The sequence below is a fragment of the Catharus ustulatus genome, chromosome 1, assembly GCF_009819885.2.
Source record: "Catharus ustulatus isolate bCatUst1 chromosome 1, bCatUst1.pri.v2, whole genome shotgun sequence".
NCBI lineage: Eukaryota > Metazoa > Chordata > Aves > Passeriformes > Turdidae > Catharus > Catharus ustulatus.
In genome coordinates this window covers 8,373,666-8,391,994 of record NC_046221.1, presented here as the reverse complement: position 1 = coordinate 8,391,994, position 18,329 = coordinate 8,373,666, and the positions used below count along the sequence as shown (strand labels likewise).

At 38.2% G+C, this 18,329-nt stretch overlaps 1 protein-coding gene across 1 annotated transcript in view; it reads left to right on the top strand.

Annotated features, from left to right (window-relative positions):
• Positions 1–18,329, top strand: part of LMBR1 (limb development membrane protein 1) — a 61,672-nt gene that overhangs the window by 9,769 nt on the left and 33,574 nt on the right. The window contains exons 2-5 of the mRNA XM_033078700.1: positions 4,420–4,492; positions 6,637–6,676; positions 8,489–8,628; positions 13,892–13,995. Coding sequence (XP_032934591.1) covers positions 4,420–4,492; positions 6,637–6,676; positions 8,489–8,628; positions 13,892–13,995 — 357 coding nt within the window. The remainder of the gene's footprint in view (positions 1–4,419; positions 4,493–6,636; positions 6,677–8,488; positions 8,629–13,891; positions 13,996–18,329) is intronic.

Below are 18,329 nucleotides of genomic sequence, written 5' to 3'. Positions count from 1 at the left end.
GATTGAATCTTGTTTGTAAGAGCAGAAAAAAGAGAATCTTGCACATTTTGAGCATAGTATTTCTTAGCATGAAAGTGTAGCTCTTATACTTGCAATGGATGATGCTTTCCCAATGTGAGGCATGAAATTCAGTGCCAGAGTTTTAAAGATCATCCACAGGGACAAAATAGTGTCAGTTGATCTTTAGTAATTGTCAGTGGGATAACTAGAACAGAATTTGACCTAGTTCAGACTGTTACTGCTTGTGTTTAATACCAGACCCTTTAGTGCTGGTCCCTTAGAGACACTTAATATGCAGGTAATCTCCAGCTCCATTCTCACAGGAGCTGGGAGCTGGGTGGTACAGATCCAAAAGTATCATGTGGATCATACTTGGATGACTTTGGATGAGAGATCCAAAGGTATGACACTCTGGAAGGGTTGGTTACAGCAGACATAAGAATGTAGTGCAGTGCCTGCAGGAGCAGCCTCTCCTGGCGTGTCTGGTGTGTAATCTAAGCAGGAGCAGAAGACACTTCCTTTCCCAAATAAAGGTTAAGGGCTTCAGGGGAAGACAGGTTTCTTTTTGCTTCTCCCAGCAGAGGTTGTATTTAGTCCATGGGAAGAGATGTAAATGAATTATATGCTTGAGGTTTGAAGATGTCCTATTGTGACATCTGTTAAAAAGGAGCTCTGGGATGTGGCACAGAATCCATGTGTCTTGTTTTCAATTACTGAGTGGTATGGAGGGGACATGCACACAAAGCCATTAAAAATTATTAAGAATTGCTTTGGTTGACTGTTTGACTGTTACCAGAGACAAGTCTTGGGCTCCTTGTAATTTCCTTTATATTTTGATCCGCCTGGTCAAACATGGACTGAGTATTTCCCCTGTAAGATCAGAATGTACCCTAGTTATGTTTAAAGTAGCTTCCCAGTCTAATTATGGCAACAGATCACAACTACTTTGTCCCTCAAATTTGGAATGAATTTAAAGAAATAAACTTCAAGATTGAAAGGTATTATTTCTTGTGAAGTGTGGGATGTCAGAATTCCTTATTCATCACAGCTGGGTACATTCTCTGCACAGTGTCTTGACTGTCCCCAAGTAAAACCTAGAAAAGCTTCGTTTGAGCTCCAATGAAAAACTTGCAGAGAACTAGGGGATCTGAGGAATACAACTTGTCAAAGATGTGCTGTATTTCCAGCATCCTTTTGTCAGCTGCTGTTGTAGAGATGGGTAATGGCATAAATCGCTGCTTTTTGTGGAAACAATTTACAATATAATTTGGATTTAAGATTGTATTCCAATAGTGCCTTCAATACTGACACACACAGTAGTTTCTGAAGGAAAGATGGAATTTTGGACAGAATATGGACTCTTTTAAATGTTTGTTTTTACTGAAGGTATCAATGTAATTTTGCATGGTGTTCTTTTGTGAGTAGTGCCCCTATTTTAGTACGATACCTGTGCTTGATTAGAAATGGAACAGACAGATGCTTGTATGTAGTGTGACATTAAGGTGTGGCTTAAAAAAAAAAAAAAAAGACATGGTGATGAACTTGAACCCTCAAACCAAGTTTCTACTGAAACTTGAGAGTTACTCTGCTGTAAGCAATTGGGGAGGGCAGTGCTGAGGGATCCAGTGACAGGAGGTTAATGCTGAGTTACCAGTGTGATTCTCAGGTGGGTGTGGAGAAGCATTTTCAGTGCAGCAGGAAGGGCTTAGTGCTGTTACAGCTACAAAATCTTACCTGGACTGCTGCATGCAGCCCAACCACTGATAATTGAGAAACATGAACTGAAACTACAGCAAATGCAAACAAGGCTGGATGGTTTTTTTTTCTAATACAAAAATACCCTGAAACAAACAGCAGTATGAGGAATAAGAACCCAGGGTTGCAGTGTTGACAGGACAGTGGAGGCTATTCTTCAGATATCATAGGCAACATGGTTTTTTTTCCCCAGCTTAACTGAGTTCCACTCTAAAAATAGTTGGGATGCTGACTTGAGCTGTTTCCTTTAGAAAACTATTGAGAATGCATGGTTTGAAACAGTTCAGGATCAGAGGTTTCACTGAGTATAAATTGAGACTGCAGTAATAGTTCTGAATTTGCTGTTTAACTTGTTTTAGTCAGTATGAAGGACTTTTAATCTGAGTTCTTTTTTAAGATCATAAGGCTTTTACTTACTAGTATTTATTTATTTTTTTGCCAATAATTTCAAAATTGTGTGAATTTTCAGTAATAAATATTTATAAAGCTGTTCTCAAATTTGACACAAGTAGAGGGAGAGTTACAGCAGGATGTAGTTATGCCCTGCTGCTGGGTTGCAGAGTAGCTGTTATCTAAAACCAGAAATCCAGCATTTGGCAGTTTGTGTGTACTGGACAGCTTTCATCTGCTCTGCCCTAAAATACCTCAGTTATCTCAGTGGTACCTTGTGAGTGCACACCCACATTTTCATTGTAACCTTGCTATCATGGATGGAATGAAGGTCATCTGGTCTCTTTGGAGGTGTAAACAAGATTGCAAAAATTTTTATTCTTGTTTTAAATAAAATTAAACCAAAAATGAGCTTAACTGTTTGTCTTTTGCACAGGTTACACCGTGTTATTTGCATCAGATTTTTAAAGAATTCAATTACCCTGTATATGTGATACCTGATTTTCAAAAGTGGGTGCCTAAAATTAGATGTCTTTAGCTGTAGCCTTGGTCTAGTTTTCAGAGGAACTGGAAGCTTACAGAAGGATTCTCTTTCAGCACTGGCATTGCTTTTTCCAATACTGACAGGACAAGCTGTGTCAGGGTAGTCTGAAAAGCCAAGGCTGTTCTCAGTTTTTGTTCTTCCTGTTTCAAAAATATACCAATTTGTTTTTATTAAATCTTAATAGCATTCTTTAGAATTACTTGTTTAAAGGACTGAATTCTACATCAAAATATTTTCTTCTTTGAGACATGCTTAAAAAAGTTGTAGTGGTAAGCTCTAGTCAGGTTTAAGATTGGAATTCAGAGATCTAGTTATGAAATCTCATTTTCAGTGCCTGTATTTTGGGTGTTGCTGCTGTGTATTTCCTGAACAGAGAATGAGCTGGGTTGCCACTTTGAGACTTACAGCACTGTTGTACTTCTGGGAGGCACCTGGAAATCACCCAAATGCCACACTCAGACACTTGGTTATACTTGGTTTGTTTAAATCTAAAATGTTTGGTTACATCAGAAAAAGAACCCTTTCAGTTTATATTTATCAGTATTTATTAGAAAGTCTGTGTTTCATGAATAATACATTGTTCTCCACTGTGATTTGCTGATTTGGATGCAGTATTGTTATTTAGGTGCAGATTTATCAGGGCTATCATCACTACCTTCACTTTCTTCTTTCTCTTAGGGTAGCCTTTCTGCTCTTGATTGTTTTAGGATAGTGAGTCTTAAAAGCAACAAGTCAACAAATGGTAGCTTAAAGAAATAGGTCAGCTATTGTCCAGTGAAGTAAATTTTCAAAACAGAATGGCATGCTTGCTTCTTGTTCCACTTCTGACTGACTCACATTTTTAATAGGCATAGGCACCCAGGATTAAGGAAGCAGTGTTGGGCCACTGCTGATTCACCAGCAAATAAAATGTGTGGAACTTGTTTTTGTTTTGTTTTTGTTTACCCTGCAAAGGCTTGGAGGGTTAAAACTCTCCTGCTGTTCAATTCCTTTCCTGTAAGACTGCCAGCATTTTTTAAAGTGTGTTGGTCTTATCTTACTGTATTGTAATTGTAGTGCTAAGTTTTATAAACAGCTTGACCCAAGGCCCTGTGGGCTGAAGGTGCATCTGACCTAAATAAAGCACCAGCCTTATGAGAAGGGCAGTTGTGCCCTTGGCTTCTGACTGAAGTAAACACCGTGTTTGATGAGCTCACTGTAGGCATGAGTGTGTCTTGTGTGTATTGTCTCCTGGAATTTGCTTGATTCAAGACAGGATGCAGATAGTAAACATGTTTATCTTTTTCCACATGTGTTGACAGCATAGTCCAAAATAGATCCTCAAGAGCCCATGATATAAAATACAATTACCCTTAGGGAATGTGTGAAGGGGATACAAAGCCTGATAACTTCTACAAATCACATGGGTTCAAACTTCAAAAACCAACCCATCCCACCCCATTTCACTCACCCCTCCCTCAAACAAAAAATTCACACTGTGAATAATGCTTCTCTCTCAGTTGTAGAGTAAAACTTTTTGACCATATAGTTGATGCAATACCTATTACTCTAATCAAGCTGTTTTAATGGGTTTAACTTTCTGTTAATAAGATATAAAACATAACAGTCTTGAAATTTGCATAAAATATGCTCCTGTTGATCTGAATTAAATTTTAAATTGTTGAGACTAGATTTACTTGTTATAATCCAGGAATTTCTTCGTGACCTAATAAATCCAATTTTTTTTCCAGATCTGTTTTCTCCTGTTTGCTGTTCTTTACATAGTTTCCTACTTTATAATCACAAGATACAAAAGGAAAGCAGGTAAGCATAAAATTTTTAATATGTTAAAAAAAAGAAAAAGTTGTTTTTCAAATAAATAGATGATTCTTTTCCTGTCCATCTCCACAAAGAAACTGGAAGAAACAGAACTGTTTGTTAGGCTACTGGTCTATGGCAGCCTGGATTGACCTGATTGTGAATAGCAGCCTAAGTGTAAACTGTTTTGAGATAGAAGAAAGGGGTTAATGTCAAAGTAGGTGCTTCTGCCTCCCTTGCCTTGAGATCCTGTTCTCCTTTCACATCAGCTTTTCCAGAATATGTATCTTCAGCAGTTTTTTAGTAGCAAAATCAGGTTCTGAGACTTTGCTAGTCTAGTGAAAGGTCACCAGAAGGGAAGTAGCATTATTTCTTAAAAAAGTCCTGCTCTGATCAGATGCAGTTATTATTTCAGTTGTCTTAACCTGTTTCTTATGAAGTTTAGAAAATACCTTAAGATAATACTCTTTTTTTTTTTTTTCCCTTTGGAAACACTGTCTAGTTTCCATTCTAAAACTAGTCTGTATGAAACCCTGTCATTTTCTTTGATATTTTTTCTAAAGACAAATAACATAAAAATCACTGTAAAATCAGAATCTTTGACTCTTTGTAGCTTATCTGGGACCTTGGTGCTTGATAATGTCAGGCTGTAGCAACATTCTTGTATATGGTGGTCTTGGTGCTTTGAACTTTACTGGAAGCTGCTTGAGTGACATGTGTTACATAGCTGCTTTCATGGATGGATTCATGTTTTAAAAAGAAAACTTTTCATGTAATTTAATTCCTTGAAAGAAGTGTACATCTCTGTAAACATATGAAATAAGGCAGATGCTATCTTGTGATCCTGATATGTGTTTTGGACATTACAAAGCTGCTACCGTTTGGAGATGGAGAAGAACAGGAAAGGGAAACTGGTTTGGCAAACACTGTTGGATGCAAAGACACTTTTGTTACCTTTTGTTGGCAGTTGATCTCAGCTGGGAGGAGGAGCTGCTCTGCAGCTGTCCTGACTTTGAAAACTTTTTGAGCGTAGCCTGCTATGATCTTCCTGATGAGAAATGTTTCAAGAGTTAACACATCTGGAGCTCTTTCAGGACAAATTGTTCACTGCTTTTCCAAGGAGCTTTTTAGCCAAAATGACTCATAAGAGACCTTGACTTAGTCTTTCAAAACACCATGAGGTATCCATCAAAAAATCAACAACCCCAGGTCCTTTCACGGAAGAGTTTCAAAATAGCATTGTTTTTGTTATTTGTTGTGTGTTTATTTCAACTGTGTGCATGACTCTTAAGAACTTAAATTTATTTTAAAATTTAAGAATAAATGAAGTCAGGTATTCTATCTTCCATGGAAATTAGGAAAAACTTTAGAATGCTGAGTGTAAAATTATTTCAAATTCAGAAATTTTTATTTCAAAATATCTACGTTATTTCAAATCTAGAAATGCCTGCATTCCTGTACTGATGTGCAAAGAGAAGGGTGTAAAGGATAAATGATGGGTTAGTGATTCATCTGAGTTAAATGTTGATACTGTTTCAAAAATATTGTTTTAGTAGAGTATTAAGTGAGGAGTAAGTGAATAAAATAGTCTAAAATGTGAAGTATCAGAAGGAAGTAATGGATCTTAAATCCAAAACAAATAAGAATATAACCAGCTCTCCTTCCTCCTCTCCCCCAAATCCCCAGGAACTGGGAAGAGGGGTAAGTAAAGGGAAGCACTGAGTAGTCATCACTGTTGGTCTCGGTGTGCTTTGTTTTAAAAAGACATTTATGCTGCAGACGATGTCTAGCAGTAGTTAGCATGGACTTTCCTGTAGCTTGCCTGCTCTCTGTGGTTCCAGAGATGTCCAAAGGGGCAGTTTCTAGCTGTAGTAGTCTGAAAGCCCTCTGGAGGAGGTCTCCAAGAGGTTTTGATCTGCATATTCAAGTAAAGTGAAATAACTTTGTTACATTGATTGAAAAGAGTTTGACTAGCGAAAAACAGTAAGAGTATTCATTTTTGGAAGGAACCTTAAAATACTGATTTTCATAAATTGTATCAGTACATCTGAATTTTAATGGTAAATTAAAATTATTCCTCTTTATGTACATTTTAGCCTGAAGAAAGACAAGTGTGTATTGAATATAACCTGATGTAATTTAATTTTCAGATGAGCAAGAGGATGAAGATGCCATCGTTAACAGAATATCGTATGTATAGCTCTTCTTGGCAGAACTTCTTTTCCTGAATGAATTGTTGTGATAGGAATCTTCTGTGCTTGCAAATAAATAAGAATCTATTTGAAATATTTAAATGAATTTTAAATAAATTGCTAGAGGGTCAGTGAAAAAGATTTGGTCTAGTGACACCTTGAGTTATGAAAGTTTGGTCTAGGCCTTTTTTCACCTGTAGTTCTGCTGGTAGATACAAAATTGGCCAGAATATTGTATGAGAAACTGATGCAAGAGGTGGAATTGAGTGCAGGACCTGCATTTAGGTCTCTGAAATGTTGATGTTTAGATGGGAGGTAGTGTAAGTTACCACAGCAGTGGATGGAAGGCCTGTGAAGGGAGGCAGTGGCTCCTGTGAGGGAAGTTAGCTCTCTCTGACTAAGATATCTTTGGTCATTGTGAAAAAGCTGCAGGAAGGTGACAAGTGGAAGACAAACACTTGCCAGACCTCATCTGCCAGCAGCTCTCTCCTCATCCTCTTCCAGTGTCAAGTTAGATATGAGTATCTCCTATTTGAATATGCCTCAGGAGGCACAGAACCTCTGTGGCGGGTGCTGCCTCTCATTGCACGATTGGCTGAACCATGTGAGCTGGCTCCTTCTGTGTTCTTGGCTCTCCCCTTGGAAGGAGAGCTTGGAAAAAAGTATTGTTATAAATATAAAATATTCTTTTTTCTTTCAGCCTAAGCTTCTTTAAATGTGCATGTTATTTTCATAAAAGCAGTAGCTCTCAAACATATGTAAATAGATTTTTCTTCATGTGGCATAATTGTCAGGACTTGAGGTGTGGAGGGATGAGGAAACAAAGCCAAAGTGCTGTAGTACTTGTAGTTTGTTGAGTTTCCCATTTCTGCCTTAGAATACTTAAACATCCTTAAACAAAAGAAAAAAGTCTTGGAAGCCAACAACAATATCATAAGAATATTTTTAAAGTTAAAATTAGTTATTCATGCTTTCTTTTCTAAGTGTTGAATGAATGAAAAATGGATTTGTAGATTATTAAGGAAAAGTCAGATTTCTGTAAGCAGCTTACAGGTGCTCCTGTTGTAGGGATGTTCTGTTTATTTTGTCATGCAATTCTGAATTGAGAATTATTTCTAGTTTTATTATAGCATTAGATTAGTTCTGTAAGAATATTTTGTTGATCTAATTTTTTTAAGGGCACAGTTCTTTTTAATGCCACAAGATGGCTTTTGGTGTAAGTTGTATTTGGAATCTAAAGAATAAGCTTAAATATTTGAAATATTTCTGGCAATTTCTGTATATTGACTTTACATCTGTGAGATGACAGATAACTTGAGTAACTCCTTTGTGGAAAAAAACCAACTTTTTTTACAGTTTGATGTTCAAATATTTATGTGTAATTGTACTCTCTCTTTAGTTGTTAGAACGTTGCTCTGCTTTTAAAAATTATACTAAAAATATAGAAATTGAATCTTTTTTTTTGTATGTGTCTGTGTGGGAAATTAAAACTGATAGAGGAGACTTGTGAAAATATATTTAATGAACTCCAGTACTTTAACCTTGTATTACAATGGAACTGAATGCATGCATGAGCCAAGAGAGTAATCATGGTAGTTGGTAAAAACTAATTATTTATACTGGGTTCTGTAAACTACATTAAATTTGCTTTTTGAAAATCATGTTTTGGAAATCCCAATTTCTCCTGCCTGTTTACAATGTAAGAATATGTTGTCTTTAGACACTGTTTAACAGGTAGTTTAATTACTGTTTTTCCCCTGCTATTCAGGGCATGTTGGTGGTAACAGTGGTACATTTCTTTAAATTTCAGGCTGTTCTTGAGCACCTTCACTCTAGCAGTTTCAGCTGGTGCAGTCCTGCTTCTACCTTTCTCAATAATCAGCAATGAGATCCTGCTTTCTTTTCCACAAAACTACTATATTCAGTGGTTAAATGGCTCACTAATTCATGGTTAGTACTCAGCACAATGTAATTAAAATGGATGTCTTCATTATGTGTGCACAGATATGTTCTTATTTTCAAACTGATAACTCACTTTCATTTAATATGCTAATTGTTAATGTGCTGTTGACTAGTTGGTTTTGCTGCTGTGTGATATTTCACAAAAGTCTGTCTTAACTGTTCTGTTCTTTTTTTTTAAGAATTATGCAGACTTGATGGAATTAAACCAAATTCACTGCTTGGAATATTAATGTAAACAAGAGCTACTAGAAGCTAACTTGAAACATGCTGTTCACACTTCTTTGTTAATGCAAGATTCATATGCCTTTCTCTTTATGATGATACCTATACATTGATTCTCAATATAAAAACATTTTTTAAGGAACTTGCTAGCTGAGGGCAGCTTGGACTTGATAGTTAAATTCAGCTGCTAGTGATTGATGTGCAAACAAGGAAAATTGTGGAATGTAAGTATCATGATAAAGATGTGCAAAAAAATAGCTGGTGAAAACAAGACATTCTTCTCTAGGTTTATCTGCAGAAAGTATGTTCACTATGTGAAGCAATTTGTTTAATATGGTATAAATAATTTGCAGGTTAACTGTGGTGTCCTCTTAAGTCTTTTGAAGAGAGCAATTTGGCTTTGGAGGATTTTTCTATGAAAAGTGCATGCTTTTTGCTAAATGTCTAATAATATTCACACATAGCAAATTCATGGATTTCCACATCCCTGACTTGTAAGGATTATTATTTTTTTTTTTCCTGAAGTGAGAAATGAGGAGTGATGTTTGTAGGACATAAAAGAATAATTCTTCACAGCAGGGATGGTTGAACAATGAAAAAGATTGCCCAAAGACACTGGGAGATCTTGAAAATTTTTCAAGATTCAGGTGGCCAAAGCCCTGAGCAGCCCAATGGCACCTGCAGTTTGGCTTTTTAAGGGCAGATCAGACTCTGTGACTTTACAGGCTCTTTGTAGTTGAGTTATTTTATGATGTGTTTTGTGACACATCCTGGGAAATCGTTAATTTGGTATGTCTCCTACAGGGGAAGAAAGAACCAAGCTAAATCAATTTTTCTCATGGATTTAGCTGCTCAGACATTTATATTCTTTACTCTCAAACATGAGAGAAAAAATATTGGGAGATAACCCTTCCTTCTGTGTCTGAATTGTCTTTGGAAAAAGGGCAAGGTGCGATGGTTGGGGTGTGTGATGGGGAGGGAAGGTGCGATGGTTGGGGTGTGTGATGCGGGGGGAAGGTGCGATGGTTCGGGTGTGTGATGGGGAGGGCAGGTGCGATGGTTCGGGTGTGTGATGGGGAGGGAAGGTGCCATGGTTCGGGTGTGTGAAGGGGAGGGAAGGTGCGATGGTTCGGGCGTGTGATGAGGAGGGAAGGTGCGATGGTCCGGGTGTGTGATGGGGAGAGCAGGTGCGATGGTTCGGGCGTGTGATGAGGAGGGAAGGTGCGATGGTCCGGGCGTGTGATGCCGAGGGCAGGTGCGATGGTTCGGGTGTGTGATGCCGAGTCCAGGTGCGATGGTTCGGGTGTGTGATGGGGAGGGAAGGTGCCATGGTTCGGGTGTGTGATGCAGGGGAAGGTGCGATGGTTCGGGTGTGTGGTACCGAGGAAGGTGCGGTCCCTCCCAGGTGATCCCGGCTGGATTCGGGTGTGTGATGCGGGGGGAAGGTGCGATGGTTCGGGTGTGTGATGCCGAGGGAAGGTGCGATGGTTCGGGTGTGTGATGGGGAGGGAAGGTGCGATGGTTGGGGTGTGTGATGGAGAAGGAAGGTGCGATGGTTCGGGTGTGTGGTACCGAGGAAGGTGCGGTCCCTCCCAGGTGATCCCGGCTGGCTTCTGGCTCGGAGCGGGCCCGCAGCCGTTCCCTGGCCGAGGGCTCCCCCGCGTGGCGCTCGCCGGGATCGCCGCGCTCGGGGATCCGATCCGTACCCGGAGCAGCCGGGCTCAGACCCGCTCACATCCCCCCGTGCTCTGCCTGCACAGCCTGGTTTGTGTTCTGCTTTATTGTCACATCCGAGCGCTTGTGTTGCTTTAAAACGCTTCATTTTGTCTAGATTTATGATTTACAGCTATCATCTGATATACTTGTACCTGACGCTGTGGGGTTTTATTCTGTGGATTGTTGCAGTACATCTGGGCAAATAAAACCGACAATAGAACTCAAACTTTTGAAACTAGACAGAAAGGACAAACCTGGATCCAGTATAAACACTCTTATCTAATTCATGCGTGCTGAACTAATCCAGGACTAGTTCTGACAGTGGTGTTCCCTTGTGCTGCTTTTGGTACAACCACCAGGTGGGGGTAAAACGTAATGAAACTGCCGTGAATAAGAAAAATGGGAAATTGCTCGGGGTCTAATTTGTTTGCCAAAGACTGAGAAATTTTTAGTTTTTATGTTTTATTAACTTGTTTTATGGGGGACAGTCCCTACAAATACAAAGGACAAAAATTCTAATCGACTGCTTAAAGCTTTTCTGTGTGTTGATATCTGCAAGTGTCTCATGCAATTCTGTGATTCAGTCAGTATAGTAGATAATAATTATTTTTCTGGGTCTATTTTAATTTGATTTCTGAACTATCAAATTAGGATAAGAAATAGAGAAATCCTTACTTTGAGGGAAGTGCATGTGTCTGGCAGCAGCAGAGCAGCACTGTCCTTGCCTCTCCTAACTTCATGTGCATATTGTAACTCTGTAGTTTAATATTCTGTAAATGTGGTTCCTGTATGCTACTAATGTGTAAAATTTCTGGATTTTAACTTTTAAAAAATCATCCTGGATATACACCAGTCTCCCCTCCCTTAAAATGCTCAGTGTACCCTGCAGCTCCTAAGCACTGTTTTATGTTGTAAGATGCTCATGTCATAGAGCTGCTGAAATCAGGACAAGCAGGTATTCAGCTTTGCATTAGGTAACTGAATGCACTCTGTCTTCAGCTAGAGAAAACTGCTGAAATAAGACTCCTACCCCCATCAAGCTGTATTTCTGCTCTTCCTCTGGTGTCTTTTTGGGGAGAAAGGAAAAAAAAAATGTGCAGACTGCTGAAGCTAATGTCCCCTTGTAAGGGCTGTTAATGACATTCCTGCTGATGTTGCTATGCCTGAATGTTTCTCGAATGGTAACAGGAGCTTCCTGGCAAAGCAGATTCAAAAGGAAAAATCCCCCTCTTTGTTAACTGGAGTTTAGCCAACTTTAGGCAGTCTGTTTTCTTTAGCAAATGAGTGTTATATTTCACGCATCTTTTGGAATTTTCTTGTTTTGTTTTCTGCAGCCTATTTGGCTGAGTTTGGTTGCTGGTGTCCTGCTGCTGTCAATTGCTGAAGAAGTTCTCTTGGCCCCTTGTCCCCTTCTTCCCCTCTAGCTTTTATTTCTCCTACAAATTTGAATGCTGTCATTTAAGGAAAAAGGTAGAAGCATTTTTTGAGAGAGTATAGGCAAAAATCACTGCTAACTTCTTTACATTTGGATTTAATTCAGAAATTTCTCTTGATAATGAATACCCCAGACATCCAGTAAATGTCTTTTTCCTTCCCTATTCTTTACAAAATGGCCAGTTTCAAAGAGGAAAAGGAAAAAGTCTGTACATGGGAAGAAGGAAACAAAGCTATCAGTTCAATTTTTTTTTATCATGGGGAATAATATTATTTTTTTGAGCAATGTAACACAGTCCTGCAGAATTATGGAAATGTGTGTGCTTTGGGAAAGGTGGGGAAAGAAACCTGCTTTTCCCTACAGACTTTTTTTTGGGGGGGGATGCAGAACATGTGACAGTAGTTAGATGTGTTAGCTACTAAATGGCAGATAAGCATCTGTTTTTATAAAGAGGAAACCCTGCATCTTGCACAACTTCTGATAGGATGATTGATGATGGATTCATGCTTAGGTACCAGAAACTGACTGTTCAGAAAGTGTACAGCTTAGAAAATCTCAATAGAGCAGGTACCCTACTAGAGATAATCACTTCAGGTTGTTTTCTAAACCCTTTCTTTTCCTTCAGATGCCACATGTGTCATACAGATGCCCATGTTGTAGTCGGTTGTTGATTTTTCACATAGATCATAGGATTGTTGAGGTTGGAAAGACCTTTGGAAATAACCTGCTCCAAGCAGAGTCAGTCAGAGAAGGCTGCTCAAGGCACTCCCCTTTTAGGTTTGAGTATGTTGAAGGATGGAGGTTACAAAACCTGTGGGCAGTCTGTTGCACTGCTTGAGTACAGTGAGAGTGGAAAATGGTTGGGACTTTTAGTTTGTTTGAGTTTTTTCTTTCATTTTATGAGTGAGGAATTACTTACTTACACTTACTTATAAGTAAGTATTCCAGTTTTTCAGTTCATGCTTATTACCTCTTCTCAATTCAGTGGATATCACCTGAAGATCTGACTGTTTTCCTTTCTTCCTCACTCATCAGATACATGGATAAAATCTCTCTAAGTCCTCTCTTCTCTGCCCTTTGTCCATTTGTTTGGCCTGTTGAGTTTCATCAGTGTTGCAGGACACTGCTGCTCTCCATTTTGTCTCTTGAGCAGATTTGCTGGGGATGTGCCTTCACCCATCACCCAGGTCACTAATGAAGGTTTTTAACCCACCACCAAACCCCTGGGGTGTCCTCACCACTGGTGGCACAACTCTGGGAGCCCAGAAGCTCAGCCACTGTTCATTCCACCTCAGAGTCCACTTACCTTGTCCATTCCTCATTAATTAAGCTATGAGGGGCTTCATGGGTGATGATGTTGAAAGCCTTACAAAGTTGAGATAAAAATGTCTGCTGCTCTCCTCTTGCCTACTGAGCCAGTCATCCCATTGTGGAAGGCTACTGTTACCATGATACCTTCTTCTGATTTGGAGGTGATGTTGGCATTTGTGTGCTGCTCATGTTAAAATCCATGGTTTGCTTGAAAAAATATGGGAGAAAGGGAGAGTACAGAACTGGAAAAATACTAGTAAAATACTTCTGTCCTGGGAACTACAGTGGTTCTCTAAAGAACCTTCAGTGAGATTGTGGAGGTGGAATACCTGAGCTTGCAGTCTGTCTCCCAAGGTTTCAGACATTTGCTGTTGAAAGGTAAGTTGTATCCAGGTTTTGTTTGAAGATCATTATGCTGACAAATGGATGTTTTTCATAGTGACCTGTAAATAACTATATCCATAACCCCCTGGCACTTGTGTGTATATTACATTGTTATATGTAGGGGAGGAAAATGGAGTATATTTAAATGTGAAACTCATAAAGTCAACTTCTTGTTTGTTGCAGGTTTGTGGAATCTTGCCTCTCTTTTTTCAAATCTATGTTTGTTTGTGTTGATGCCCTTTGCATTTTTCTTCCTGGAATCGGAAGGATTTGCTGGCCTGAAAAAGGTAGGAAAATTACTACTAAATACAGAGTAATTGCAGCATACATTTCATTTTCAGTCTTTATTTCTTATGAAATTGAAATTACAGATTGGGGAGGATTTGGTGCTGGCATGCATGTGCTCATGTGAAGGTGATATACAGCTTCATACTCTGGTACAGGCCAGGTATACAGGGGAAAAAGGACTCCTTAGAAACCATGTGTACTGAAATAAAGGAAATTACTTTTTTTAAAATGTTAAATGATTAAATAAAGATTTTATTTTTTGGAAGGTGAGTCTGTTGGGATGTTAAAAGGGGAGAAGGTTCAAGAAATGCACTAGAAATAAAATAACAAGGAAAAGGACAGGTTTCTTGCTGATGGGAAGGGTGGTTAAATAATAACCATAAATAATGACCCTGAGAAAACAAGCTTTATTTGTGAATTGTAAAGGTTACAGATATCCCAAAAAAGGTTCAAGTATGGTAAATATTAACAATAATATGTTAAAAAAACATGTCTTAAAATACTCAACTTAGTTAATTTATTCAGCTTGAGAGGGCTGAGCATTTCAGTGAAGCAAAGCAATTTTTGAACAATAAGATGGTAATGATTGTATTAATACATGAACTAAAGAAATACAGTGAAAAATTACTATAATGGGAGGCACATAAAAATGAATTTCAAATCATAAATATCAAATAGATTAAACTGGAATGACTGTCTGGGGATCAATTGTAGCACTTTCCCATTAATCTTTATCATCTAAATGATTACACTTTTGTTTTTAATGATACTACACTTGAGGGAATTCTGCTCCCTTTGGATGGCAATTGTCAGAGAGCAAAGGGCCTTGGAAGGTGATCTTGAAATCTGGAGAATTAAAATGAATTAAAGATGGATGCAAAAGATTATGAGTCATTGAAGCAGGGCAGGTAACTTAAAACCACAAGGGGATAATTGTGTTTGGAAGGAAAACATCATTCCTGGTTGCATTGACAGGAACTGGTGTGAAGGCAGTGAAGTTTCCATTTTGGGTCTTGGTGGGATTAGGGAAAACTCAACTGAAGTGCTGCATTCAAGTGGGGTCTTTGAGCTCACTTGAGAAAAAACAGAGGACAGAAAAACAAACAAAAAACAACTTAGGCAGCATTGCCTAATCAGTTACACAGATCAGTTATGATTTTGGGTGACCAAACTAATGCATTCAGCTTCCAAGGAGGTTGGTGATGAGCTGCTGTGTTTAATTTGTCCATCTTGGCTGGAAAACACTTTCTGTTCTTCCTCATTCACTTCAGGTATCTACAGGCCTGAGAGTTTTCATGTGGAGGCCACCCCATTTTTCCTTTTCACACTTAAGTATCTAACCACAGCTAATATTTATCATTTTGTTCTAAAAATATGTAAAGTGTTTTCAGTGGGGTTTGTGTTTCCTGCAATCCAACAAAACCAAGGATTAGCACACTGGGTAAGGTACTTCTACTGTTAAAGGGCTGTTGGTGCCAACAGATACTTTGTGTATCTCAGCTACATGAAACTTGCACTTTACATGAAACTTTTATAATTAATGTGTAACTTTCTTATGGTAGTGGTATCAGTAAATCCCATTCAAGATAAATCAGATCACCATTTCACATTTATGCTTGAAAGCATTTGTGAGATGAGATGGAACAGATAGGACCATGATCTTCTGCAGATGGCAGGGAAAAGATGATTGTTGATGCTTTAGAGTTTGCTTCTTCATGGGGGCAGATGAGATCAGATTTTAGTATCAAAGCCCACCTATTTGAGGGGAGGAAATTCCATTTTGGATTTTCTTTTTTTTTTTTTTTTTTTTTACTTTGAGTACTGGATGTTTTTGGAACATCCCAGGAGCAGAGTGTGATTCTTGCTACCAATACTCCAGGCATTTATGCAATGTCTGTTCTACCTCACTAAATGGATGGAATTGTTTTGCTGGTTTGGAGTGAGCCTTAAAGCTGCTGGTCAAGATTCATGATTTGTTGGATGTTGTGATATGAACACACCTTGTCTTAGGTTGCTTTTCTTGGAAAGTAAGTGGCAGATGGCACTTCTGGACTAAGGTGCTAGTTAAAATTAAATGTGCTGTTCTTTTCAGTAGATAAAGGATTCTACTTGTAATAATTGCTGTGTGTGTTTTAAAGCATTACATCACATAATTAGGTGGTTAGGATCTGGGAAAATTCATGATTAATCAAACTCAATCAAACATGTAAGGTTTTCAGTTCTAGCATCTGCTAGAGTATTTCCCACTGGTTTTTACTTTCTGTAGATTTTTGTCATGTTTCTCACCTCTTTTCAAAAAAGGTTTTGAGACCATGATTATTTTGTAGAATTTTGGTATTTTAACAAATTATTTTTTGTATATTTAAAAAAAGTCGTATTTCATCATTCATCCCATCAAACTAATGGACCAGAGAGATAAAACACTGTTCAAATGCTATTACTGTTCACTGGAAAAATCCGATTTTAGTGATCTCAATTTAAAAGAACATTTCATGCATTTGGCAAAACTTATAACATTTAAGAGAAGAATGATCTACTGTAAATGTGAAGATATTCAATAAAGAGGTTTGGCATGGATCTTTAATCTTTCAGTTGGGAGTTGGGAAAGCACTTGGTTCTAGATAACCAACTCAGAGCAAAATTTGGATGTAAAGACTTTCCAGTGGAAGCTTTTATGCAGGTCATTTTGTCATTGCATTACCTTCATCATAATGACTAAATAAGTCACTTGGGTATGGATGTGTGCAGTGAAGATGTCTATTTGAAGGTCTTCATATATGAATTACTTGTTGGACTTCAATACAAGTTCTGAAAATGCATAATTAGAAGTGGTTCATTCCTGTAATTGAAATTATTTTTATTTCATTTTTTAATGGATGTCTTTGTTCAGATTAAATTGCAACAATAATTTTAGTCATTATCACGTGTGGGTCTCACTCCTGAAGATTTTAGCCATCTGTTTGTTTATCACAGACTGTGCTATGAAAGTTGATTTTTATGTATTGACTGTAATGTGATTTTTGGTTTTTGCAGCCTCTGATATTTCAGATAGCTCATAAATTACTGTCTAACTTTTCATTCCATGTTCCTGAATGGTAGCATTGCTCCCTAACTGTTCTGACTCAGAATGGCTTTGATTAACCATCTTCCAGTTTCCTATGGTCCTTTTCCCTGGCTGCTGGTGTACTTTCTAAATGGCACATGGCCCCTTTTAGAGACCCACTTGGCTTCCCCAGGGCAGCAGTTTCAAACACCCAAGGGCTTGCATATTGTGCAGAGGAGAGAAGTAGGGAAGTGCATCACTGACCATGCATGGGTGTAGTGCTGCACTGGAATTCAGGCTGATTCTCTGCTAGTTTTTAATGAAATCTGCTGTGTAAATTCAGAAAGGGCATTTTGGGCCTGAGAGGGCTGACCATGCCCTTGTAAAGAACTTAAATGCTGCTCTTTGCTCTTGTTCATTTCTGTTGAAAGGCACTTGAACAATTCTGATGGCAGGACAATAATAATGATAATCCAGCCAATACTGGAGGTGTATATTATACATTTATATATATGTGTGTCTTTGTATATCTGCCATGTGTGTATGTATGCACACACATTTTTGTGTACACATGTGAATTGTATTTTTCAAGCCTTGGAACTGTAATACATTGCAACTTAACCAGTGCTGTTAACTGTGCTGTTGGTGTACCTGATATCACTTTAGTCTCTTGCATCAGTATTAAAAACCGTTTTACATCTTTCTCTGTTCTTCTTGCCTTCCTGTAGAGAGACTGTGCATAAAGTTTTGTTTCTTGTTTAGATAATTTTTTAGTTCTTTGTCACTGATGTGCTCAGATTGTAGTTATTAAACAAAGTTGTCAACAAGGTTTTTTAATGTCAGAATGAACCTCATTCTTTATCATTCTCTCCCAAAAAGAAAAACTCTGCTGTTTGCAGCTGAGTAGGTCACAGTGCTGATGTTTCCATGTGTGGTAACAGACTGCACAGAAAATTACATGTGTGCTGCTGTGTGAAGGAGGCAAGCATTTTTGAGGAGATAATTGCTATACCTTTTCTTGACCTTTAAAATATGACCTTTCTCTTGATGTAACTTCAATGGAAATTTGTATTTATTTGAAGTTGACAAAGAGGACGTTTTGGAGTAATTTCCTTGTAAGAAAATACAAATAGTCCAATTTACTACTGCGAGAAACTGGAAAAACTAGGTATTGCATAATCACAAGTGTAGAGTTTTAAAAAGGCTTTATGAAGTATATTACCTTAATACTGATCTTTGAACTTGTAGTCATAGCATAAAGTTTAACATGAGCGACAGCAACATCCTGAC